The sequence below is a fragment of the Balaenoptera ricei genome, chromosome 14, assembly GCF_028023285.1.
Source record: "Balaenoptera ricei isolate mBalRic1 chromosome 14, mBalRic1.hap2, whole genome shotgun sequence".
Lineage (NCBI taxonomy): Eukaryota > Metazoa > Chordata > Mammalia > Artiodactyla > Balaenopteridae > Balaenoptera > Balaenoptera ricei.
Genome location: NC_082652.1, coordinates 5,787,100 through 5,812,703, shown reverse-complemented (window position 1 = coordinate 5,812,703; position 25,604 = coordinate 5,787,100). Strand labels below are relative to the sequence as shown.

General features: G+C 50.9%; 1 protein-coding gene and 1 non-coding gene across 5 annotated transcripts in view; one reads left to right on the top strand and one right to left on the bottom strand.

Moving 5' to 3' along the window:
- The first annotated feature begins 1,109 nt into the window (after positions 1 to 1,109).
- On the top strand, positions 1,110 to 1,182 carry TRNAK-UUU (transfer RNA lysine (anticodon UUU)). Its single transcript has one exon. It is a non-coding gene; the product is annotated as a tRNA-Lys (tRNA).
- Positions 1,183 to 1,990: 808 nt separating this feature from the next.
- Positions 1,991 to 25,604, bottom strand: part of SCARB1 (scavenger receptor class B member 1) — an 89,589-nt gene continuing 65,975 nt past the window's right edge. For 3 of the 4 annotated variants that reach the window (XM_059894170.1, XM_059894169.1, XM_059894166.1), the window contains exons 7-13: positions 25,043 to 25,209; positions 19,147 to 19,265; positions 14,352 to 14,425; positions 10,833 to 10,884; positions 9,785 to 9,931; positions 6,485 to 6,613; positions 2,888 to 2,976 (exon numbers count right to left, since the gene is read on the bottom strand). In XM_059894170.1, coding sequence (XP_059750153.1) covers positions 6,485 to 6,613; positions 9,785 to 9,931; positions 10,833 to 10,884; positions 14,352 to 14,425; positions 19,147 to 19,265; positions 25,043 to 25,209 — 688 coding nt within the window. In that variant the 3' untranslated portion in view covers positions 2,888 to 2,976. Of the gene's footprint in view, positions 2,977 to 6,484; positions 6,614 to 9,784; positions 9,932 to 10,832; positions 10,885 to 14,351; positions 14,426 to 19,146; positions 19,266 to 25,042; positions 25,210 to 25,604 lie in introns of all 4 variants that reach the window. The other variant, XM_059894168.1, reaches the window with a different exon arrangement.

Here is a 25,604-nt window from a genome sequence, read left to right as displayed (position 1 = left end):
CTGGATGAAGTCATTGGCTGGGTTTAGGGACCACAGTTGTACCAAAAAAAAAACCCCACAAATCAGCTTGAACCTTACCAAGATGTTCACAAGCAAGATGTTCACACAGTGAGACATGTGGAGGGTAAATTCACCTCTTCCGTCTCATGTTCCCTTGGGGGACACACACACACACACACACACACACACACACACACACACACACACAGCAGAATGCTTTATGGAGATTGCCTCTTTTTTCTCTTTATGAGCAGGCAGGGTTGAATGCAAAAGTTGCAAGTGTCTGTGATGCGGCTTGGACACAGGGAAGTCAACAATCCTCTCAGTGGTCATCAGACTCAAGCTGGGGAACGCTTTTCACCTTCGGGTCTCCCCGGGATCAGGGCCAGGCGGCAGGCGCCCTTCCCCAGGCCCCTGACCCCGCAGCTGGCAGGTGCAGCTCTCCCCAGCCCTCCAGCCCCGACCTGAGGGACACTCCCAAACACTGGTTTCGAGAACTGATCTAAAGATTGAGTAATCTTTTTGCAGTTCTTTTGCAAGTCCGTGGTTTCCACTTTGCTGCCTTCTACAAATGTGAAGAAAGGTCAGATGGACATGTCAGCTGATAAATCAGTAAAAATACTTTTTGATGACAGATTGTCACCTGATTTTTGCCCATTACTCAGCAGTATAAGAATTGAGTGACTCTATCAGGATATTCCTTCCACTGCCAGCTATTTACTTATGTAAACAAGGCTTCTCTGCACTTATACTAAATAAGAATAGAATCGATGACAAAATTGGTCCCATCCTGGCAGTAACAGTCATTCATAGATACATAAATTAGATGGGGGTGAAGAGGAAATCGCCATCTCATTAGGAGATGTATTTCCATGCAAATAAAAAACACAATGTGATACCACTACAAATGACAGTTTTTTAAAAACTGGAAGTACCAAGGTATCAGCCTGTACGCAGAGCAGGTGAAACGATCATACCTTGATGGTGGGAATGCAGAATGGTGCAGCTACTGTGATTATTGTCAAACACAGACCTATATCACGTGTCACCTTATGATCTAGCACTCTCACTCCTAGGTATTTTACTTAAGAGAAGTGAAAATTGAGAATTCCCTGGCGGTCCAGTGGTTAGGACTCGGCGCTTTTGCTGCCGTCGGCCCGGGTTCGATCCCTGGTCAGGGAACTAAGATCCCGCAAGCAAAAAAAAAAAAAAAGAAAAGAAAAGAAAATTATGTTCACACAAAAACCTGTACATTCATGTTTGTAGCAGCTTTATATTCGTAATCGTCAAAAACTGGAAACATTTGAAATGTCCTTCAACTCATGAATGCTTGGAAACCTGTGGTACGTGCCTACGATGGAATTCTACTCAACAATCAAAAGGGGGTCGGGGTAGTGGTCCACATGGATGCTGTGTTTTCTAAACAAGAACTGAATTCACACAGAATTTATATAAAATGTTAAATATACACAAGTTTAAATTTTAGGGACTTCCCTGGTGGCACAGTTGTTAAGAATCCGCCAGCCAACGCAGGGGACACGGGTTCGATCCCTGGTCCGGGAAGGTCCCACATGCCGCGGAGCAACTAAGCCCGTGCGCCACAACTACTGAGCCTGCGCTCTAGAGCCCACGCGCCACAACTACTGAAGCCCACATGCCACAACTACTGAAGCCCGCGCACCTAGAGCCCGTGCTCCGCAACAAGAGAAGCCACCGCAATGAGAAGCCCGCGCACCACAACGAAGAGTAGCCCCCGCTCGCCGCAACTAGAGAAAGCCCGCGCACAGCAACGAAGACCCAACACAACCAAAAATAAATAAATAAATACATAAATTTTAAAACAAGGGAAAGGCAGGTCTGCGGCCCAGTCCCTGAGAGGCACTCACGGCAGGAACCAGAAAGGAGCTATTGGCTAAGAAAAGAAGAGCCCGGGGCTTCCCAGGGAGTCCTCCTGTCCCCCCCCAAGACAGGCTGTCACAGACTCAGTCAGTCACTTTTTAAAAAGGTTTATTATTTCAACTGTGAATTATTTTTAAAAGATGATAAAATTCATTTCTCTTCCAGTAGAAAAGAGACAGAGGTTTGCCCCGGAGACCAGGAGCCCCAGGCAGACGGGTCACCCGACCAGACACCCAGGCTGATGGGCCCGGGGCCTCTCCACCTCCGCCCCGGAACCGAACAGCTGAGGACCCTGGTGGGGGGCGGCTCGGGGCACAGCCTCCCGCCACCCCAGCCACGGGGCGGCCGGCTCAGTATACATGATGATGTCAGTTTAGGCTGGAGGGAAGGGGCCCAGACACCCAAATCCGGCGCCTGTGTAGACTTCAGGGAGATCACGATCCTGCAGGGGGTTAAGGATGTGGTCGGAGGCATCTCCGTTTTGAGGCCCAGATGGGTGTCCAGTGGCCACAGCTCTGGGTCCGGGCTGGGCGCTGAGCCACGGCCCGCTGCCCACCTGGCTGGGGCACAAGCAGTCTGCACTCCTGGGCTAGGTTTCGGGACAGTGGCCAGCCCCTCGGAGTAAAGGCCCTGTCCTGCCTGGGCGAGCCACCAGGCGGGGGCTGCAGTGTTTCGAGTCTGATGGAAAGGACCGCTGAGGAGAGGTGACCTGAGCCCTTAAGAGCCCAGGCTGGCTCACCCAAGGGAGGGGACCCCGTGCCCACAACACCTGTGGTCGGGCCTGTGGATCACTTGGAGAGAAGGTTCCGGAACAGTCCTTGTTGACGAACCTCTCCCCAAGTCCCCTCAGCAGCGGCTCCATCCCTGAGTGTCTGCACACACCTGTGCACACGCATGGACACGTGCTGGGGGGGTGTGCAGTGTGCGACAGGCATGTGGTAGCAGGAGGGGGGCGGCTCAGACTTTGGGATTAGTGGGCTGTCCGCTGAGAGAGTCCTGAAGAAGCGGGGTGTAGGGGCTGGAGAGCTGGTCTGGCTGAGTAGCCAGGCTGGGCTGGCTAGCGGCGTCTTTGGGACCCTGTGGAGAAAAGGGGAGGCGCTGCATCACTAAGCCCCGCCCACCAAGCCCCGCCCAGACCCCGGCCCCGCCCCTGTACATCCTCCACCAGCATGGAAACCCCCCTTGGAGCCCCCATCTGCAGCCCCCCCCCATCAAGCTCGAGATGAGAGAAGACTGGAGTGACCTACAGACTCCTGGGACTCCACTACAAAGGGTCTCCTCATCTCACAAAACACCATCTTGCCCTGCTCTCACCCATCTTAGAGATAAGGAAACTGAGACCCTAAGGGACTTGCCTAATACAGTGAGAAGGGCAGAGCAAGGAGTCCAGGGCTTACATAAGCAATACTGTTAACACAGAAAAGCTGGAAACCGCCTAAATGTCCACTGATATCAGAATGCATTAAAAAGACAGAGTTACAAGATGGCAGTCAACCTACACAGTTGTCACAAAGAAAACTGAAGAGGGGAAATACAGCTGCGGAGTGATACATATAGTTTGACACCACGGAGGTAAGCTTTTTAAAAATTATCTACCGTTCATGGATACATATATACAGATTTAGAGGGGAAGAAACATGCAAACACCAAATTCCTAGCGATGGATGTCTCTGGGGAGAGGGGGAGGGGCAGTGGGACTTGGCGAGAGGGGCAAAGGACACACAGGGAAAAGGTGAAATACGACAAAATGTTAACAGGGTTGTTGAGTCTGGGTGAGAGGGAACTCAGAGAGTGCAATTCATCTAGTTTTACATTTTTAAGTTTCTCAATTTAAGGACAATTTTAAAGGTAGCCATGAAGACAAGAACTGGGGGCAACTTTTCATCCCCCCAAGCCCTCTGTCTTCCTTCCCCTCGAGGAATGGAGAGGTTTCCTGGCCCAGCAGCTGTGGTCGGAAAACCCCAGACGCCCCTACCCACTTGGGCCTTGCTCACAACCCCCAGGGGCCTGCTTCGCCGCGGGGTGGGGTAAATCAAACCCCACTCAGGGTGGGGAGGCGTGGAGGACTCCTGACTCCTTTCCTCCGGGACAGAGCTCAGGCTTCCCCGGACCGAGCCACATGCCAGCCAGGGGCGAGGAGGGGTGGGCGTGCGCCCTTGCCGACACACCCCCCGACACAGAGGCAGCATGGGACAGCGGGGGTCAGGGGGGGATTCTTAGCGATGTGGGCCCAGAGAGCCACGACTGGAGAAAGCCTCACTCAAAAGTGCAAAGGGGAAACTGCCTTCCCAAGAAAGACACATGTACAAACCCTCAAGGAACCAGAACCCGAGGCAGATTCCGCCCTCTCCTCCTGTTCCCTAACACTTCCGTTTAACTGAGGAATGAGGACTTGGAATTCATGAGAGAAAGATTCATGAGACGGCAAGAGAGATCCTGGAACATGTCCCTGAAGGGCCGCCCAGTACCATTGTCCAGGCTGTTCACTGCACAAGGGCACCCAGCCAAGTGGGTATAAACGGGTTGTACTCTGCCAAGCCCTCAGCCCTAAAGCAGGCCATGTCTGCACAGAGGGGCTGTCTTTTCTTATTCACGTAAAAACACCCTTCTGGGCTAGTGGAGGCCCCATGTCCTCCCTTTCCTGGAGCAAAGCAGCCCCTCAAGGCCAGCCCCATGCCCAGACGCAGGGCAAGGTATAGGACCTCCCCCAGGGACTCAGCACAGGCTGGAGGCCGAGCTGCAGGGACTCCAGGTCTCCAGGACCACTGGCCGCTTCCCAGGTGCCTGGCCCCCTAAAGCAGACCCGACAGGACACTCCAGGGCACTGCCTTCCCCAAGTACACGTGACTGGGGGTAGGAGTCTCATCCGGCCGAAGGCTGACCTGCCTTCCAGAGGACAGGGCAGCAGAATCTCTTTAATCAAAAACTTCCCTGATAACTTGACATTTGGATTCTGTTGGTAAAATCAAGAAGGGACTCCAGTTTTGGTTCTGTTTTATTTTTATTTTTGGGGGGGCGGGGAGCAGGACATCCTGGCTGTGTCCAGGGAGGTGCAGCCATGGGGCTGAGACCTCACAAACACCAGCTCTACCTGTGCTAAAAGCGAATAACCCCCAACTCTGTGCCTGAAGACCCCACCCCTGCACCGCGAGAACGCCAAGCAAGTTTCTGCAGAAGGGAATCGTGGCTGCAAGGGGGCAGGGGTGCCAATGGGGCCAAATTGTACACAGGAGGGCGTCCCAAGAGGAATTCTGGGAGAGAGGAAGGAAACAGGGGACTCGTCTCCAGCTAGGACACCCTGCCCCCCAAGCTCAGGAAGACACCCCCTTAACACTCAGCCCTGACGTGGTCGGGCTCTCTTATCCCCAGATCGGCAGGAGGAGCCCCCCAGAGCCTGGCTGGGGGACACAGCTCTCCCTCCCTCCTGCTCCTTGCAGGGCTGGCAGTACCTGCCAGCAAACACACCCACGCCCAGCGCCCATGTTCTATTTTATCTCCTCCTCCAGCCCTGGCAATCGAAGCAAACTGGAAGCAGCCAACTGGTCCCAAAAGAGTAGGGCTGTCACCTCATCCCCAGCCTGTGGCTCTCAAGAAAGCTATTTAAACCCGAGCAGGCCCAGCCCCAGAAGCTGGAGAGGGTGGCGCATTTTTCAGAAACCAAAATAACAGCTATAATCAGAGGTATAACCATAGAGCGACTCACCCCTGCCCAAACAAACCCCAACTGTAGGGCCCAGAGTTCGGCCTGTCACATCCCCTGGCGGGACTCGGCTCTCCTAAGACCTCAGACCTAAAGGAACACAGCCCAGGAGGTGAACCCCCAAAGGCACTAGCCTCCTTCTCCCGCAGGTAGGCTGCCAGATAAAGGAGCGCAGCCAGTTAAACGTGAGTTTCAGGTAAACAACAAACAGTTTTTCAGTATAAGCATGTCCTGATCATTTCATGGGACGCACTTAGGCTAAAAAGCATTCACTGTTTACCTGAAATTCACATTTAACTGAGCATCCGTTTGTTGTTGTTGTTTCTTGGGGTTGTTTGTTTGTTTTTGCTCAATCTGGCAACCATACCCTCAGACCGAGTCCTAGATCTACAGTTGGTGCCCAGGTGATGCCTAAATTCTTTTTTCTTGGCCAGTCATCCGGATTTATTTAAACTTATCTACATCAGATTCCTGTTGGGGGGGGGGGCATTAAAATACAGATTCCTGGGCCCCATCCATGATGCTATTCCAGGAGGTCTAGAAGGATGTCCGTGGATCTGCATTTTTAGCACACTTTCCCAGAAGAGTCTATATTGCACCAGAGGTTTGAGAAGCAGCTGAGACCTAAACCTCAATCCTGCCTTTCTAAGACAACCTTGCAAACAAGACACCAGCCCCCTAGCCACCCTCCATCGCCTACCACGCCTGGGATCACTCAGAACGTAAGAAGACAGCAAAATATACAAATACGTATTTTCAATCTGTAGACACTCCAGGTGAAGTTCAGGCTGAAGAGATGTGTAAGATCCAAAGCGTTTCAAGCCGCCAGAGTTCTACTCACTATGGGAGGGGATGGGGGGGCGAGAGGCGTTACCTGGTACCCACCTACAGTCTTGCTTCTTGCAGTACAGTCCCCTTGGGAGCTGATGTCATCAGGGATTCAGAATAGGCCTGAATGGCCTCCTTATCCTTTGAGCCCTTTTTACTACTACTCCAAAATAAATAGCACTTCTCCTAGAAGATAACCAAGCTAATTTATAGTTGACGTTGCAGCCGAACACACACGGTTTTTACACGGTTCTCCGATTTTCAAAAAGCAGAGGGTGGGGTACAGAATTTTTAGAGTCCAACCACCATTAATGACTGGAGTTGGCTGAGATTTGGGGAGTGATGGTATCTTTCACCAAAGACAGAAATACGAGCATCTTCAGGAAACACGTTTGGTCAGACCGGCAAGCTGAGCTGAAAAGGGTTTGTCAGCCTGAAAATTTAGGCCGAATCAAGGAGGGGAGATGGGCCGTGCTGGGCAAGGTGGATTGGCCGAGACTCAGAGAGCTAAGCAAGTGGCGTTTTAAGAGTCTCATGCTTACTGACTGAGCTAGCAGGTGGCATTTTAAATCGACCAGAAACAGCGACATTTCTGTCTAAAAAAAAAATTTTTTCTTTCAAAAATGACTTGACAAGAAAAATGTCTCTGAAGAGAAATTAAAATACGTTGAGTTTAACGACACGCCATTCTTTTTTTGTTTTCTTTTTTTCCCCTATCAGGACAGATACATAAAAACACGTAAGGCCTAACCCCTGCTAAACCAAAAAATACGTAATGGGATAAATTTCAACGGCTGGGCCTCCAGCAAAACCTGCGGGGAGGGTGCCTCAACCATGGTCAGTAGAGACGATGATATTCTTACCGGACTTGGGGGACACAGATGGGGGATGTGAAGCAGGGAAGCTTTCACACTGTGCATCTTCCCCCTCCCCCTCCCCCCTAATGGTCCCCTAATGGTCCCCTAATGACGGACCATTAGGAGAGACAGAGGGCAGAGGCTGGCTGGTCCAGCCCCTCACCGGCTGCTCCCCTGGGCCTCACTCCTGGAAACCCACGGTGATGCTGGCCCCAGGGAGGCATCCACGGGTTGGGGGCTAGGGCTTCTGGCCCCTCTGTCCTCCCAGCGTAATTCATTCCAAAAACCCTAGGGAGTTCCCTTCCGCTCTGGCTGGGGCAGTGACAGAGGACCGGGCCCCCAACGTTCACCGGGGGCTCAAAACACCAGAGGCCCTGGTACCCTCACACCAGTGCCAACCTTTTCCCCCAAAGGATTGGGAATTTGGAAGGGAAATCAGGTTAAGGGTCTGAAAAGCCCAGGTTAAGAGCCTGGAAAGGTTTATCCTCGCCCCAGCAAACAAGCAAGCAAGTTAAGCAAGCAAGCGTGCGAGCTGCCTCCGAGAAAGAGGAAAAAGAGGAAAAGCTGTTTGCCCGAGCTAAAGCACGAAAGCAGGCGTTGCAGGTGGCCCGAGGGGCAGCGGGGGAGCTGGGCAGCCCCCGACCGAGGCTGAGGCCTGTGGCTGCAGGACAACTCGGGGGGCAGGGGGCACCGGGGTGGGGGGAGGTTCTGGTTCATGGATTCAAAATGGCCTTTCAAGACTCCCTGCCACTGAGCCGTGTCCCCTGTCCACCAGGCAGCTGCCCACCCATCCCCGCTGCTCCGGGGGCCTTGCATCCACACGCCTTGTCACCATGTGACGTCAGTAACTTGCTGAAAGGCCCCTGGTCTCCAGACCTCACATCCTACTCATGTCTGTATCCCCAAAACTGTGCACAGTGACCCCCCTCAATAAGCTGTGAAGGTGTCAGTGAATGCCATGAATGAATGAATGATGCCAAATCAAGAAGGTGTATTTGTTGGAACTTCCCTGGTGGTCCAGTGGTTAAGACTATGCACTTCCATTGCAGGGGGCCTGGGTTCGATTCCTATTTGGGGAACTAAGATCCTGCATGCCGCACAACGCGGCCAAACAAAAGGGGGGTATTTGTTGTCGCCCCCTCTTTTTCCTGCCTCGGAATGGTAGATGCCCCAGGGCTGGCTCTTCAGGGCTCTTCTCCATCTGTGCTCCCTTCCCCAAATACCTGCTCCTATCCTGGTCCAAGCCACCATCCTCGCTCACCTGGGCCTCTTCACTGGTGCCCCTGCTTCCGCTCTCCCATCAGAAGACCAAGTGGCCACACGTTAACTGACCCAGTCACTCCTCTCCTTAAAAGCTTCCAACAGCTTCCCGTCACCCCCAGAATCAGTTCCAAGCTGCTCACCCTGCATTACAGGACCAGGCATGACCTACGTCGGCCTCTCAGACACCACCTCCTCCCCCCGCTGCCCCCATGCCCACTCCCCTCCAGCCACCCTGGCCCTGCGGGAGCCTCCAACACACCTCACCCATCCCTGCCTCAGGGCCTTTGCACTGGCCATTCCTCCACCTGGAGCACTCTTTCCCTGACTCTGTGCTGAGCATTCACTTCTAGGCTTAAATTCAACCTCTTCTGAGAAAGCTTTTCTGACATTATCTCTATAGTTGTCCCCAACCCCCTTGGATGCTGCGGTGTCCAGTTTGGTAGCTACATATGGCCGTTGAGGCTTTGAAAAGGGGCGAGTCCCAGTCAAAACCTGCTGTAAATGTAAAATACACACCAGATTCCAAGGACTTAACCCAAAAAAAAATGTAAAAACTTTATATTTTTTATATTGATTACAGGTTGACATGGTCATATTGATATTTTGGATATATTTGGGTTAAATAAAAGATATGATTAAAATTAATTCCCTTTTACTTAAGGTGGCTATTAGAAAATTTAAATTTAAAATCACACACGTGGCTCATGTTGTATTTGTATCGGACAGCACTGCCCTAAGCCCATCACATTTTCTATCATCTTTATCATCGGTGAAATCATCTCTTCTGTTTATTTACTTGGTTTCCACCTGTCTTTCCAACTAGAATGCCAGTCCCCGCACCCCCCTTCCCCCGGAGTAGGAACTGCCTTGTTCACTGTCGTACGCCCTGTGCCTGCCAGAGTCTGAAAGCCAGCAGCTGCTGACTTGAAGAACAAACCGTTCAAGTACCAGGTCTCATGATCCAAAACCACCTGCAGCCCCTCCAAGGGAGGGTCCCCAGGCCTCCCAGAATAGGCAGAGAAGTGGTAACAGAATATGCAAGGGAAGCAAGGAGGCAGCAACAGCTTCCCAGCCCAGGCAGAGACCTAGGACTGCCGCCCGAGGTGGGCTGCAAGCTGAAGGTGTCCGTGGGCACAGCAGGAAGGGACGGCTGGGGGATCTGATCTGAGCCCCTCCTTCCCCCAAGCAGGCAAGCGAGGGGCCACTCGGCCCCGGCCATGCTCTGGCCACCACCTACTTGGCTCCGGATTTGGTAGACGATGGGGATGAGCAGCAGGACGCAGCCCAGGGCAAGGAGCACGTACTGGGCATAATGCAGCACCTTGGGCATCAACACCAGCTGGGTGTAGAACGTCTGAAGGGTCTCACCCTCCATTGCCCCGCTCTGGGGAAGAAGAAGGACAAACAAATGGACTGGTGCCACATACTGTGGGCCGAGGGTGCAGATGCCACCCCACACCACACCCCTCTGTCCCCCAACCCCTTCCCCATCTCAAGCCCACTGGCCAAAGCATGCGATGGATGGAGCCAGCCATGCCTCTATTTCCTCTGGGGCCGCACAACAGGACTACATTTCCCAGACTCCCTTGCAGCTAGGCAGGCCCATGTGACCTGTTCTGGCCAATGGGATGGGGGCACAGCGATGCTACAACTTCCACGCCTGGCTCCCACGTGATTCTCTCCATCTCTTTCCCAATTTACTGAATGGAGACGGATTCTGAAGATCTCCAAGAGGGCAGGACCAGAAGATGGAAGGAGCCTGGATGTCCCTGAATGTCTGCGTGGAGCAGAGCTCCGCCTGCCCACCATCAGACTGTGATGTGAGTGGGAAGTGAACTTGACATTTGGAGGCTGTCTGTTCCAGCTGTTAGCTCACCCTGATTTAAAACGAGCTAAGCCAGAAGGAACCCTGAAAAGCTGGGAGAGAAGAAATTTCAATAAAAAGTTGACACCCTGAAAACCAACTTCCCTTCATCTCAGGAGAAGGGGCCACGTGCATTAACAAAATTATTTTATGCCCTGACCAGGGACTTTACAGTTTCATGCAGCTCCTGTGTTCCTCATCTCATGTGATACTTTCAACCCAGTGGGATAACTGACATAAAGTGCTTGGAGAGGGCAAAGTTTCTAACAGATTGTTCGGCATTACTCAATCCAGCTACCCCAGCCCAGCCTCCCCACCACACACAGCCTCCTGCCCCAAATGCCCACAGCAACTCCTCACTGAGGCATCAGACACCACGCCCTCCGGTGCCCAGTACCCAGGGAGAGGGAAGCAGCCTTACCTCTCCAAACCACATCAGTGGCAGGATCACCGGCTCGATCTTCCCAGTTTGTCTGGAAATAAGCGAGACCAAGCAAGTGAGAAGTTTTGTCGGGGTGTCTTAGATCAGACAGCTCTGGACCTGTGATCGGAAGCCCCAGGGTCAGGAGGGATTTGATGTTGCAGCAACTTGATCGGCATGGGCTTGAGGAATGGGCATCTCCTGACGGGGCGCAACCTGACAATCCAACAATATCCTTTTAAATGAAAAATTCTTACGTGGAGGGGCTGCCAGGGACCTAGCTGATATCCATCTGTTCTTTTTTAGAAACAGAATCCCAATTTTATTCAGGACGGCAATACGCCCAGCTAACAAACAACACGGTTTATGCTGATCACCTGCTTTCCTTTGGGGAGTCTGGAATCTGGGTCCATGCCAAGCAAAAGGTGCCTACGTGACCACCCCCCCCAGTAAACACCCGGGGTGCTGAGTTTCTACTGCGCATCTCTGGTAGGGGACACTTCACACGTGTTGTCACAACTTGTCACTGGGGGAATGAAGCGTGTCCTGGTGTGACCCTCCTGGGAGAGGGCTCTAGAAGCCTGTGCCTGGTTTCCCCAGACTTCACCCTGTGAGCCTTTTCCCTTTGCCAATCATGTTTTGAATCCTTTCTCTGTAATAAATCACAGCCGTGAGTATAACTACATGCTGGGTCCTCTGAGTCTTCCCAGTGAATCATCAAACCTGAGAGTGGTCTTGGGGACCCCCGACACAGTCAGCTACTAGATAGCTGTGTGATCTTGGGCATGCTATTTACCCTCTCTGTTCCTCCTCTGCAAAACGGGGATTATAATGGAACTCCTCACAGGGCTCTAGTGAGGACGGAACGCGACACCAAGAAAAATACCCAGCATATAAAAAGTGCTCTAGGGGAGTTCCCTGGTGGCCTAGTGGTTAGGATTCTGGGCTTTCACTACTGTGGCCTGGGTTCAATCCCTGGTCAGGCAAATGAGATCCCACAAGCTGTGTGGCACAGCCAAAAAAAAAAAAAATATATAGTGCTTGATGTTTATTATTGTTGTCTTGTCGTCAAATGCCAGCAAACAACTGGAGAAACAAACATTCTGTAACTTCACCATTCTCGGGTCTTCTTAAAGAAGGCACAGCTGGAGGGGAGCTGGCACTGTCTCAGAGGACAGGACCAGAGTCAGCACAAAAGGTCAAAATCCTCAGTCACAATTCTCAAAACGCGCTTATTCAGTAGAGTATTGTGCAGTGAAATGAATTTACACCATATCACCTACAGAGGAGACAGACACGGAGAACGCTCTGGAAATACAATGGCACGTCCCCTTCACTTTAGCCTCTTTAATCTGAGTTTGTAAGAACTGATGTAAATTGAAGGCACAGAGTGTGCAACCCTGCTGCCTTTATCTTGTGAGCAAACAGCACAAAAGTTCCGCAGACAAGTCACAGCTAGACAGCTCTGCTTCCGGGCGGCGGCGGTGTCTCCGGACTTCTCCCACGTGGGTTCCTCAGCAGCCCCCGGGGGTGCTGACCAGCACTGCTGTTAGACCACCGCCCTCGAGACCACCATCCCAGCCCACAGGGGCAACCAGGCGGCTGTGCGGCCTCGGTTCCGAACAGATGGGAACACAGAGGCCCAGAGACATCAGGGTGGTGGTTCATGGCCACCAGCGGGCGGAATCCAGCCACCCAGACAGACTGCTGGCTTGAGCCGCATTTGTCAAAAATCTGCATGAACTCCCAACAGGTGAAACTGAGAGAGCGTGTGTTCAAATCCAGATTTTGAAAAATGCATTTGCAAATGCATAGGATGTGGGCCACACTGAGGGCATGGGCCCTGGTGCTGGACAGAGGCTGGCCCTCAGCCCCATCCCCACTGGGCTCCTCTTAGTCACCTGCAGGCCCTGCACATCCAAATGAGCAGACCAGGCACTGAGTGACGGCAGCCCCGTGGAGCTCAAGTCTGGGCAGCAGACGCCTAATGCACGCGTGGGGCCGTTTCACCAGCCACAAACGCTTCAGGAACAAACTCTCTGAGCAGCCTCAAAACGTAAAACTGAAAAGCTAGTGGGGGAGCAAGCATGGGCTGCACTGATGATCCTCCCCACGCCCAGACAGAGTGTTATTCCTTCCAGCTGAGAGGCGGCTCCCGAAGCCGAACACATGCTCACATTCCTGCAGCCCAGGAATCTTTCTGGGGAAATTTTTTTTTTAATGAAACTATTTCAAATATGCTAAGAAGTACAGGGGACTTCCCTGGTGGTCCAGAGGTTAAGACTCCGCCGCGCTTCCAAGGCAGGGGACACGGGTTCGATCCCTGGTTGGGGAACTAAGATCCCGCAGGCCACACGGTGCGACCAAAAAGATTTTTTAAAATAAAGAAGTACAGACCCTGACGTAACGACCAGTGTGCTCCCTCACCCAGCTCCATCCTAACTCGATGTTATAACAAGAGCTGGCAAGGATGTAGAGACGCTGGCACCTCCCACGCTGCTGGTGGGAATGTAAAATGTCGCAGCCGCCCTGGAAAAGTCTGGCAGCTCCTCAAACTCTTAAACATAGAGTCACCATATGACCCAGCAATTCTGCTGCAAGGTATCTACCCAAGAGAAAACATACATCCACACAGAAACTTATAAATATTCAAAGCGGCACTATTCATAATGGCCGAAAAGTCGAAACAACCCAAGTGTCCATCAACTGATGAATAAAAACATGGTCTTTCCACGCAATGGAATATTATTCAGCCATAAAATGGAATGAAGCAGTGACACCGGCCACCACATGAATGAACCTTGAAAATACCATGTTAAGTGAAAAAAGCCAGACACGTATTATATAATTCTATTCACATGATATGGCCAGAATAGGTAAATCCACAGGAACAGAAAGTAAATTAAGGGTTGCCTGGGGCTGGGGAAATGGGCAGTGACTGCTGAAGGGTGTGGGGTTTCTTTTGAGGGGGCGGATGGAAATGTTTCAAAATTGATTGGGGTGGTGCTGCCCAGCTCTGTGAATATCCTACAAATCACCGAACTGTGCATTTTTAAAGGGTGAGTTTTATACTGTGTGAATTAAATCTTGATAAAGCTGTTACTGAAAACCAACTCAAAAAAAAAAAAAGAAAACCAGTGCTTAAAGAATTCCTCCTGTCAAGTGAATGGTCTCACTTCAGAAGACTGTTTGCTAAGTTTCCATTTTCGAACACTTGGTTTTGGCAGGATTTAATTTTTGCTACTCTGTCGAACGGGAAACAGCTTGGATGGAAGAGTCTGGCTAATTTGGGGGACAAATGTCAAGAGAGAACAGGGCAGGGATGTCAGGATGCAGTTTGGGCTCGGCTGAGAGCTAAGACCCCCCCCCCCTTAAGGGGTTCAAGGGGCAGGGACCAGATTCCACGTCCCGAAGGACCATCTCTCTCCCCAGATGCCAGGTTCCCAAGGACATGGCCAGAGTCCCGAGTCCCTGATCTCTCAACAGCAAGGCAGCCCGGGGCTCCCAGACCCCACTCACCCGATGCCTTTCACAGACTTAATGTAGAGGCTCAGCTGCAGTTTCACAGAGCAGTTCATGGGGATTCCGGTGACCTGCAGCAACAAGAACAGTGAGGGGCCTGGCTTCCCTGGAGCCCCGGGGACCCCTTCAAACAGCCCTCTCCCTGGTCACGCTCAAGAGGGTGCGTATCCCAAATGAACTGCCCATCCGATGGGGCTTCCGCTACCCACTCAAAGCCCTGACAGGTAAACACATGTTCCCCAAATGGCTCTTATGTCCACAGCCTTGAGGGATCCCCTCTGGTGAGCCAGCCTCGCTCTGGATGGAAAAAAAACTAACCCTTTCCATCTGTTCTCTTGCACAATGCATCCCCCAGAGCAGAAGGCCGTTTCCCAGTCATCGCCCTTCCCTCCAGCCTCCAAATAAAATAAAATAGATTTGCATGTTAATAAAGTCACTATCTTCTCCATTCACCCCCCATTTCCTCCCCACCAGCGTCTCAAAGAGAAAGTCTGCAGGGAGCTTGCTCGGCCCCTAGTGCCTCGGCAATACACCTCCACCCAATCTCCATTTCAACAGAGCTGGCCTCAGGCTCGTGCCAAGGGCAGGCGACCGTATTTTACAGAGAGCCTAGTGATATTGTGCGTTCTTTACTTGGAGATTTTTTTTTTCTTTGGCGGTGCCGCACAGCTTGCGGGATCTTAGTCCCCCGACCAGGGATCGAACCCGCGCCCCCTGCTGTGGAAGCGCGGAGTCCTAACCACTGGGCCGCCAGAGAATTCCCTATTTAGAGAAATTTTTAATTTCCAGTTGGAGGTCATGATAGAAAGCTTCCTTTGTGCAGGATTTTTTTTTTTTAATGAGATCATTTTTTTTTTAAGTAGTAAGTCAATAACACAAAAAGTGACACACATATAGGACCAAAACCAGGAAGGTGCTTCCAGAATGATGTCAGGAAATGAGAGTGGAAAGGAACCTAGGTTTGAGGACAGACTGCTGCTGCTTAGCTGAGACTCTTCTCATCTGGAAAGTGGAGACAATTCTGCCCACCTCACAGGGTTTCTGCAAGGGCAAAATAAAGGATGCAAGACGGCCACACTCAGAGCCATGAATGCTGTGTTATCACATACACCAGCGGGAGAGGGCATTATCTTCCAATATAGCCTGGCATCCTGAGCTCTTTTGGACCCCAGGGGCACAGAGCAACTGGCCAAAGGCCATGCTCCCAGGACGGGGGAGAGTTTGAACTTGAGAACCCGGTGGGACGGGAGTGAGATCACCCGTGTGCAAAAGAGCCAGCAGGCGTGAGGCTGCCCTGCTAGCAAGGTTGTCCCTGGCTGGTGTCTGGGATCCTGGATTTCAGGAGGGCTCCCACCTCTCCCTGACAGATAAGAGGGGCTCACTGTACCAGGACAGTTTGTACAAACAGTGTGGTTTATGCTGACACCCGATTTCCTTCCGGGAGTCCAGAATTTCGGTCTGTGCCAGGTAGACGGCGCCTATATGACCAGCCCCAGTAAGAACCCTGCGCACTGAGTCTCTACTGGGCGTCCCTGGTAGAGGACACCTCACATGGGGAATGAAGGGTGTCCTGTGTGACCCCCCCCCCCCACCAGGAGAGGGCTCTGGGAGCCTGTGCCTGGCTCCCCCAGACTTCACCCCATGTGCCTTTCTCTTTGCTGACTGTGCCTTGTGTCCTTCACTGCAATACATCACAGCTGTGGGTACCACCATATGCTGGGTCCTGGGAGTCCTCCTAGCAAATCCTCCAACTTGGGGGTGATCTTGGAGACCCCGATACATCCTGCTTTCCAGACTCTACATTCTGGCGTCTCCACTCAAGCCACTTCCTTCTCCAGGCAATGTGTCTCCTTCCCTCCTTGGCTGTTCTTCCAGCTGCCGTCCAGTCACCTCTTCTTGGGCAAAGCCCCGCCTGTCCCCCACCACCCCGCAATCTCAGAACAGAAACTTGGACCCGTGAGCCCACGTCTGTCACCACACCCTCCCCCGGTTTCAGGAGCAGAAAAGAAGGCACCAGAGAAGCCGCTTCCAGCAGGCGTTCTGTTTTCCGGGCTAATGAGATCAGAAATCAGCAAACTGACCCCATGACCATCCTCCCCAAATTGACAACAAAATCCAAGGCCACTTCCTCTCCCCATCTGTCTCTGATCTGAAATGAGAAGTAGGAGAAGTCTACTTCTGCATCAGCTGATGGGCTGCTGCAAAACAGCTGTTTGCATCTCTCCAGCCTCCCAAACTTAACTGTTTCTTCCTCAATGTGGGGAAAAAAAGAAAATCCACGCAGCACAATGAAAGTCACCAGTGAGAACAGAGAAAAGATCTTGCTCTTGCTGGAATGCCCAGAAGCCAGCAGAGAGAGAGAAAGAGGTAGAGAGAGAGAGAGAGAGAGAGAGAGAGGGAGAGAGAGAGAGAGGGAGGGAGGGAGAGAGAGAGAGAGAGAGAGAGGGAGAGAGAAGCAGTGAAGTGAATGAACTAAAAGAGAAAGTGGAAAACCATTTGTTAGCTTTATAATAAAAGCCTTTTAAAAACTGGTTAAAAGTTTAAGACAGTATGGAAAAGCCTTAACACATCTAACAATAAAGAATGAATTTAACATAGAGCACGCAATAGATTCGTATTAATAAATTACTATCAACTTAATTCATTAATACCCACTTAATTAACTACATATTAATACAGGACAGAATGTAGTGGGCATTAAAACACCTGTTTGTACAGCCAATATTTTAAATAACTGTAAATGGAGTATACCCTTTAAAAATTGTGAATCACTACATTACACACCTGTCACTTGTATAATATTGTACGTCAACTATACTTCAATTTTTTAAAAAAGGCTACATACTCTATGGTTCCAACTATATGACATTCTGGAAAAGGCAAAACTATAGAGACGGTAAAAGATCAGTCACTGCCAAAGGTTGGATGGGAGTGAAGGTAGTAGGGGGATAAATGGGTAGAACACACGGGATTTTTAAGGCAGTGAAACCATTCTGTAGGAGACTGTAATGGTGGATACAGCTCATGATGCATTTGTCAAAACCCATAAACCTGAACAACACAGAATGAAGCCTAATGTAAGCTACGGACTACAGTTAATAATAATAATAATATTATTATTATTCATTCATGTCGATGATTATTAGTCGATCGATTATTAATAGTCAATGATTATTCATTCATCGACTGTGACAAATTTCGTGCCAGGCGAAAACGATGTCTGGGAGCTCTCTGTATTTTCTGCTCAGTTTTTCTGTAGGCCTAAAACTATTCTAAAAAACCAAAGCAAGGACTTCCCTAGCGGTGCAGTGGTTAAGAATCAGCACTTCCACTGCAGGGGGTGCCGGTTCGATCCCTGGTCGGGGAACTAAGATCCCATATGCCTCATGGTGCAGCCAAACAAACAAAAATGAAAGTATATTAATTTTTTTAAAAACAGACATATGCCGTTGAGTATTCAGGTTTAGAGAAAAAGAAAATTTTAAAATAATAAAAATTTTTTAAATTAAAAAACAAAGAAGACCTATGTTTGAATTCAGCCTCTTCCCTTACTCACGCTCAAGCACTAATACCTCAGTAAATCAAACCCATATTTACTGCGATGCTAGTACTTCTGTGGTAACTACTAGAATCCAAGCGATTAACAAGACAGAACAGACCTTTCCCTTATGGAGCCAAGAATCCCATTTACTAGCTGTAGCACTTAACCGATTTGGGCTACATTTTCCCCGTCTGTAAAATGGGAATAGCAATGCCCACCTCTCAGATTACTGTGACAATTAAATAAGTTGGTGTGGGTGGAAGAATCTAGAATTATGCCTGAAGCATAATGAGCATTCTAGAAATATCTGCTGAATGTGAAGGGTGTGCGGTCATAGCTGACTTCACTAGCCTGGATTTTTATTTATTTTATTTTATTTTATTTTGTTTATTTTTTTAATTTGGCCGAGCCGCACGGCTTGTGGGATTTTAGTTCCCCAAGCAGGGATTGAACCCGCGCCCTCGGCAGTGAGAGCACGGAGTCCTAACCACTGGACCGCCAGGAAAGTCCCAGCCTAGATTTTTAGTGAAAAAAAAAAAAGAGAGAGAGAGAGAGCTAGAAGGTGGAGTGCTGGGGGCTGGGGATTGAGTCAGCGGCTAAGAAAATCTGAGGAGTACCAAGGAAAATGGCATGGAACAGCACCAGGTAGAAAAGCTTCCAAAAAGGCCTGTGGGGGAGACCACAAGTGTCCACTCAGGAAACAGAAACTCACAGAATTTATTTAATCAATGATAAAAAGCCACCGAGTCCAAATGGGCAAATTTCCAGTGAACGGAGGCACTAAGAAAAGAAGCAACTGGGTAAAAATCATGCCCACGGGAGGGCCACATGTACAGGTCTGATACCCTCCTGGTCCCTGTTTGTAGACAAAACAACACACAGGACAAATTCCCCAGAACCCAGTTTATCCACAAGATGTTCCAGGCTCTTGTCGGTACCTAAAGATCTTTATGGTATGTTGGCACAGACAGAGGGCTGCCTCTGGCTAATTTGCAGGCTGATAATTCCTAATTAATTTACTGTCTTATCATCCTTTTATAGAGACAATTCCCTTATAAAGGGATAAAGTCCTTGCACTATGAAGTCAGGGCAAACTTTGATAGCCTAGAAGCTATCACTGCCAAAGAAATCCAGGCCTCCCATCACCCCCACCCTGGAACAGCTTGGTGCCTAGTGGGGAGAGGAGAAATCCAAGTGTGCACCAAACAGAAATCCCCGTGCCCACCCACAGGCTGACAGGCAGGGGCTCACCGGGTGGACGTCCAGGAACAAGGAATGCTCTTCTGGGTTAGGGTGGAGGCCAGACACTGCCTCTGCCAGGACTGGGTCAGCGTTGTAGAAGTGAGGATGGGAGAGAAATAAGGGTGCGTCTAGAAGGCAGAGGGGCAGAGAGGGGATGTCAGACAAAGACAGCATGTGGGCACATCCAGAGACCTGCCCCTGTCACACCCTGAGCTGGGCAAGGGGGTGCGTAGGTGATGAAACACAGCCACTGCCTGCAGTGCACCCCCCCCCCATGATGATGACAAGAGGCAAACAGCAATAGCTAGACAGAGAGGATTCATTCGGTCTGTAAATATTTACCAAGCGCCCAAGAGGCACCAGGAGCCGGAACCCACCCAGCAGGGGACAAGCTCGGTGCCATAGGAATGGTAAAATAGGAGCTGCTGCTTCTGGCAGGAGAGATCAAAGGAAGGAGAAGAAGCTGGCTCAAAGATGCCAGACAGAGAAGGTGAGGGAATGGCGTTCCAGGTGGAAGGGATGGCAGAAGCAGACGCAGGGAGGTGGGAAAACGCGCAGTGCCTGGAGGGGAATGATGGGAGTTGAGGATAGAAAGACTTGAACTTGGGTGAGAGGAGGGGCATCTGGATCGCCAAGCCAAGCAGCCCGGACTGTCTTCTGCAGGCAACATGGCAATGATCAGAGACGCTCAGGTGTGCACACCTGCAGCCAGGTCTCCCTAACGTCCACGGGAGGGGAGAAGACACACCTGTTTTGCTCCTTCTCTCCCAGCAGCTGGTCTGTGGGATGGACGCCAACGTGTGAGAACAGGGACTGACTTGGGTCCCTCTGGGTGGGAAATTCACACCCAGACACCCGAGGCTGAACCTCTCCATCAACTGACCAAGCAAGGCAAACAGCAATGCATCCTCGTGTGCTCAGGACAACATACAACAGGCCTGATGGACAATGGGTCAATGAGGAAAAGAATAAGCCTCTCTCAAAAACTGACGAGGATCAAGAACGGGCACATCATAGAGACAGAACGCAGACTGGTGGTGCCAGGGGCCGGGGCAGAGAGACGGGGAGTGAGTGTAAATGGGTATGGGGTCTCCTTTTGGGTTGATGAGAAGGTTTTGGAACTAGATTGTGGTGGTGGCTGCACAACGTTTTGAATGTATTAAATGTCACTGAATTGTGCACCTTAAAATGGCTAATTGCGGATTACGTGAACTTCACCTCGATACAAAAAAAAGAAAGAAAAAAACACACAAAACTCACAAGGTTTTTTCTTCCCTAAAACCAGCAGCCCATCTGCTGCCAGCCAGGTGACCCGCATTCCTGTTTATGTGTGTCTGGCAACCTCAAATGTCTAGATTCTTTCTGCTTTTCTTAGCAAAGCCAAGCACTGGTTTGGAATAAAAGCTGGGATTTAACTGCTGTCTGACTTCATTTTTCCCAGAGTCCTTTTACACTCATTGCCTTAATGCTTCTCAACATTAATTTATTCATCCTAGTACCTCTTTGATGTGTTGCCATATCCAGATACCCCCTGCCCTGTTACATAATGGGCTTCTCTGAAGCAACTGCCATTGCTTTACATAAACAGCTGTATTTTAAAGGAGGAGCTTGCTATCTGAGGCATAACTGGCAAACACTTGCCAGAATTAGAAAATAAATATAGGAATAAATACAACGTGAACGAATGAATGTTGTAGATTCTAACCAGAGACCTACATGAGGCTTGGACCCTGAGGCTTGCTCTTTCTCTGTCAAAAAGAAAGACAGACGAGTGTTAGAAAGGTACTTTCTTCTGGAGGTGATCAGAAGGACAGAGAGAGAATGGAAAGCAGAAGACGTCTCTCACCAGGTAAGTCGATGTTATTTAAAGCTACCTCTTGGGACCTTTGAAGTCTTGGGCACCACCAGGGACAATGTTTCACAATTTGGAAAACCCTGTTTCCCATTCTCCCATCTCCACTGTGAAAGGAGGCCAACAGAGCAAACACAAGGACCCCCCACCCTCCCTCGGTAAGGGAAGCAGTCACCGAGCCAGGCCCTTGAAGGCGGAGAATCTCAAACAAGCCCCATCATGCCTCCAAGGCCGGGGGGTGGTGGGGTTAGGGGGAGCCTGACATGGGCTGGACCAATTTGCCATCACCTTCCCTTGCTTCAGCTTGCTTGGTTTTTTAATAGCGTGCATGCATGTACGTGTTTCTTTCTATTTTATTTCCAAACAGACTGAGAGACAACACCCAAGTAATAAGTGATAATTAATTTATAGCTTTATGGCACATCTAACCAGACCTAATAATTGCCCAGGATCACCACAGATTAAGGGCCTCCACTGAGCAAGGACCCTACACAGCACAGAGGTTGGAGGAGAAAGAGTTCTCTGGGTCCAAGAACTTCTCAAGGCCCAGAAAGGGAAATGTGTGGGTATTTCTTATCTTCAGATAAAATGCCACAGAAATACAGACACAGGTGCACCCAAAGACATGTATGAGAATGCTCTTAGCAGCACTAGGGTAATGGTCAACAGGCAGAACCTCGTCAGATGCCCGTGAACAGCAAAAGAGCTAAGGAAATGGAGGTGTGGTCCCACCGTGGAATACTATACAGCAAGGAAGAGGGCACCCACAACAACAGGGATGGACCTCACCAATGCGAAAATGGGTGAAAGAGGACAGAAATAGAGAAAAAGGAACACATGCTTTATGATTCCGCTCACATAAACACCAAAGGCAAGCAAAGCTGTGCTGCCAGAAGCTAGGCCAGTCACTGGGAGGGTCACTCCTGTCCTCTTTCTCCATCACTTGGTGGAATTTCAAAGTGCACGTGTCAGTTGGGCATCTCTCTGTATATACGTCTCTTTCAACGTAAAAGAAAAATTTTTATTTGCATAACACATACATAATTCCCTTGCACTTTTGAAGTTCTTTTGGCACATGTGCTAAGATGAGGCAGTGCAATTTTCATCCCTAGCCCTTGGCAGTGGATGGATATGTAGTTTCTGCCTGTCCAGCACCCACGCTTTCTCCTGGAACCTACACCCCAATAAAGCCCCTCCCCTATTTTCAGCCTCCTGTCATGTGGGTGCTGGCCCCACCCACTGGAGCCAGGGGCTGAGCATGTGACACAGCCTGGCCAATCAGCATAGGCCACCCTTGGCCACTTACTGGTTCACAGCTGGTCATGTGATGCAAGCCAGCCCAATCAGAGCATACTCTGGAACTTTTGCTGGAGTGAAGAGGAGCCAGTTGTCCTCTTTCTGCAGGACCCAGAGCTGGGAGGAGGTGAGCCTGGAGGCTGGAAGGGAGAGCCTGCCTGGCAACAAACCAGTCTGGAGGAAAACTGAGCTGGCACATGGCGAAAGGCAGCTTCGGACAACAGCTGAGCTCTAGAGCTATGCCTAATGCAAAGGTAAACCAAGAAGTGCCCTCTTAGGCCTAATCAGGTTGGTGTAGCACCTGCCACTTGCCACGGCAACTGTGTAGCACACAGCCTACCAGGTCTCTGCACTGCCAGCTCACCTACAAGCAGAAATTCCCGTAAACACCAGTGAAGAAAGAATTAAGCAAACAGGGAACAATGGCAGGTGGGCCAGAAGAGGCCACGACAGAGGTGGGCACTTCCAGGCCCCAGCTCCAAACCCTTCACCCACGGAGCACCTCATTCTGCTTGAACTTGGGGAAACCGTCCAACCTGATGGCAGTCCTTCCTCCCAAACCTGCAGCAAACTACCCCTCCCAAATTCCCATCTCCAGCCGGAAATGTGGTTCCAACCCAACAGGCCCCAGAAGTCAAGACCTCGAAAGATAAGGAGTAGCTTCTTGTCCTACCAGCTAGGGTGTCACACCCTAGCCTTGAGTCTCACTTCCCTCAGTGCAAGATACACCCACACATCCATGTGTTCCCACACTGTGTAAGCACCCACTCCATACCGGGCCCAATTCTAGAAGCTAAGGACAGAGCCCTGCATACAGTATTTACAATCCAATACAGGAGACAGACGATAAGTAAAATAAAAGACACACTCAGTGATTTCAGGGAGTGATGAGAACCAGGAAGACAATCAAGGGTGAAATGACAGAGAGCAGCCGGGAGGTGGGGAAGAGGAGCAACTTTCGGATGGGAAATCAGAGAGCAGGCCTCCCTGAGGAGGTGGCATTTGAACAGACCAGGAGCGGGTAAGGGAATGATTCACACAGATCTACAGCAGCCTGGAGAACAGCTGATGCAAAGGCCCTGAGGCGGGACCAAACGAGATACATCCTAGAAACAGGGAGAAGGTGGCGGGGCTGAAGAATATCAGTGGGGAAAGTACGGAAAGAAATGACATTAGAGAGACTGGCAGAGGCCAGATCCTGACAGCACTGGGGCCTCTGTAGGGATTTTGCTCTACACGCACGGGGCGCTAGTAGACATTTCCAGCAAAGGATTGGGTGGCAATCCGAGTTTTTGAAAGGTCCCCTGGGCTGCTCGCGGGAACGATGTCCAACAGAACTTTCTACGATGATGAAAATGTTCTCTTTTTTCACTGTCCGTCCCACAGGGCAGTCACTAGGCACGTGTGGGTGGGGATCATCTGAAATGTGGCCAGTGCAAGGAACGCACTGCCTTTTTAATTTGCTTTCATTCAAACCAATTTCAATTTATCTTTTTTGGGGGGGGGGGGCGCACTGTGCAGCATGCAGAATCTTAGTTCCCCGACCAGGGATCGAACCCGTGCCCCCTGCGGTGGAAGCACAGAGTCTTAACCACTGGCCCGCCAGGGCAGTCCCCGATTTCAATTTAAATAACCACACGAGGCCAGCGGTGACCGCACTGGACAGTCTGGGAAACGGATGGTACACAGGGCGGCCACAATGCAAGAGGAGGGCCAACTAAAGGGGCCTGGACCACGAGGCGGCGGGGCAATGGAAGAAAGCAAGGATGCAGGAGTTAATTTGGAGGCAGGGCGCACGGGGCTCGCTGGTGACCTGGATGAGGGTTGGGAGAGGGAAATTGAGCTGACATCCAAGTGTCCAAATTGAGCATGTGAGGCGGGGCGTCTCGGGGACTGGCACACAGCTGGAAAACACTGACGATGTCAGAGGACAGTGTGCCAGCGCCAGGGGCCACATCCAAGCCCACAGCTGCACACTGCGGAACAAGATTTCACAGAACCGTTGGGCTGCTGCCAGCTTCCTTCCCTCCCCAGGTGGGGTGGAAGGTCCTCCCCACGAAGCCTCCCTCTCAAGCCACCTATCATGACCTGGGAGGCAGAACGATGACCTTCCCAAAGATGTCCGCATCCTCATCCCCGGGACCTGTGAATAAGTTAGGTTACACGACAAAGGGAATTAGGTCGCAGGAGGAACGAAGGCTGCTAATCAGCTAAAAATAGGGAGCAGTGGCCTAGATTATCCAGGTGGGCCTGATATAGTCTCCAGGGCGCTTAAAACTGGACAAGGGAAGCAGAAGAGCTTCAGAAAAGAGATGTGACCACAGGAGTGGGATCAAAGACTTGTGATGTTGCCGGTTTTGAAGACAGAGGGAGGGAACCCTGAGCGAGGAATTCTAGGGGCCTCTAGAAGCTGGGAAAGGCAAGAAAACGGGGTCTCCCCATCAATCTCCAGAAAGGAACGCAGCCTGCTGACACCAGGATCTTAGCCTGGAGAGGCCTGTGTCAGACTCCTGAACTACGGGACTGCTTAAGATCATTAACTTGTGCTGTTCTAGGCCACCAGGTTTGTGGGAATTTATTACGACAGCAACCGATATACCCAAAGCGTATTTTTTTTTTCAAGTTATCTTTCTGCTGCCCTCTTTATCTCCAGCCTAATGGGATTATCAAGAGTACAGAGGCCATGAAGTAAACAGACAGACAAGCCCCTCATCACGGGCCACACCCTCCCGCCCTCCCATGGGGAATGACACATACTGAACCTGCAGGTGCTGACATTCTGAATTCCGGACTCCCGGCACGGGCAGAAGCCCTCATTGGGTGGGTAGACGGACCCGTTGGCAAATAAGGTGTTGGGAGCCACGAAGCGAAAGGTGGGGATGCCTTCGAACACCCCCTGCTCCTTGTAGATGAGCTTCATGGACCTGCGGGGACAAACGATGGAGGATGGCACCCCAGAAGGCGGTGGCTGGAAGTGGGTGGCCCGAGTTGAGCCACGCCCCACGGGCACGGCCACCCCCCCACCCCGCCCCGGGTCCCAGCAGCCGCCGTCTCTCGCCTGGCGAATTGCAGTGACCTCCCTTATGGGTCTCCCTGCCTCCCCCGCCTACGCCAATCCATTCTCCGCAAGCAGACGGAGCTTTAAAACAAGGACAGAAGATATCGCGACTCCACTTAGAACTGCAATTGCTTCCAGTCTAATCTAGAATAAGATCTAATGTCCTCACCATGGCCCACGAGCTTGTAGAGGGTCCGGCCCCTGCCCACCTGTGCTGCACCCCACAGGTGGTATTCCTCCCACATGCTCCATCCTGCCCCA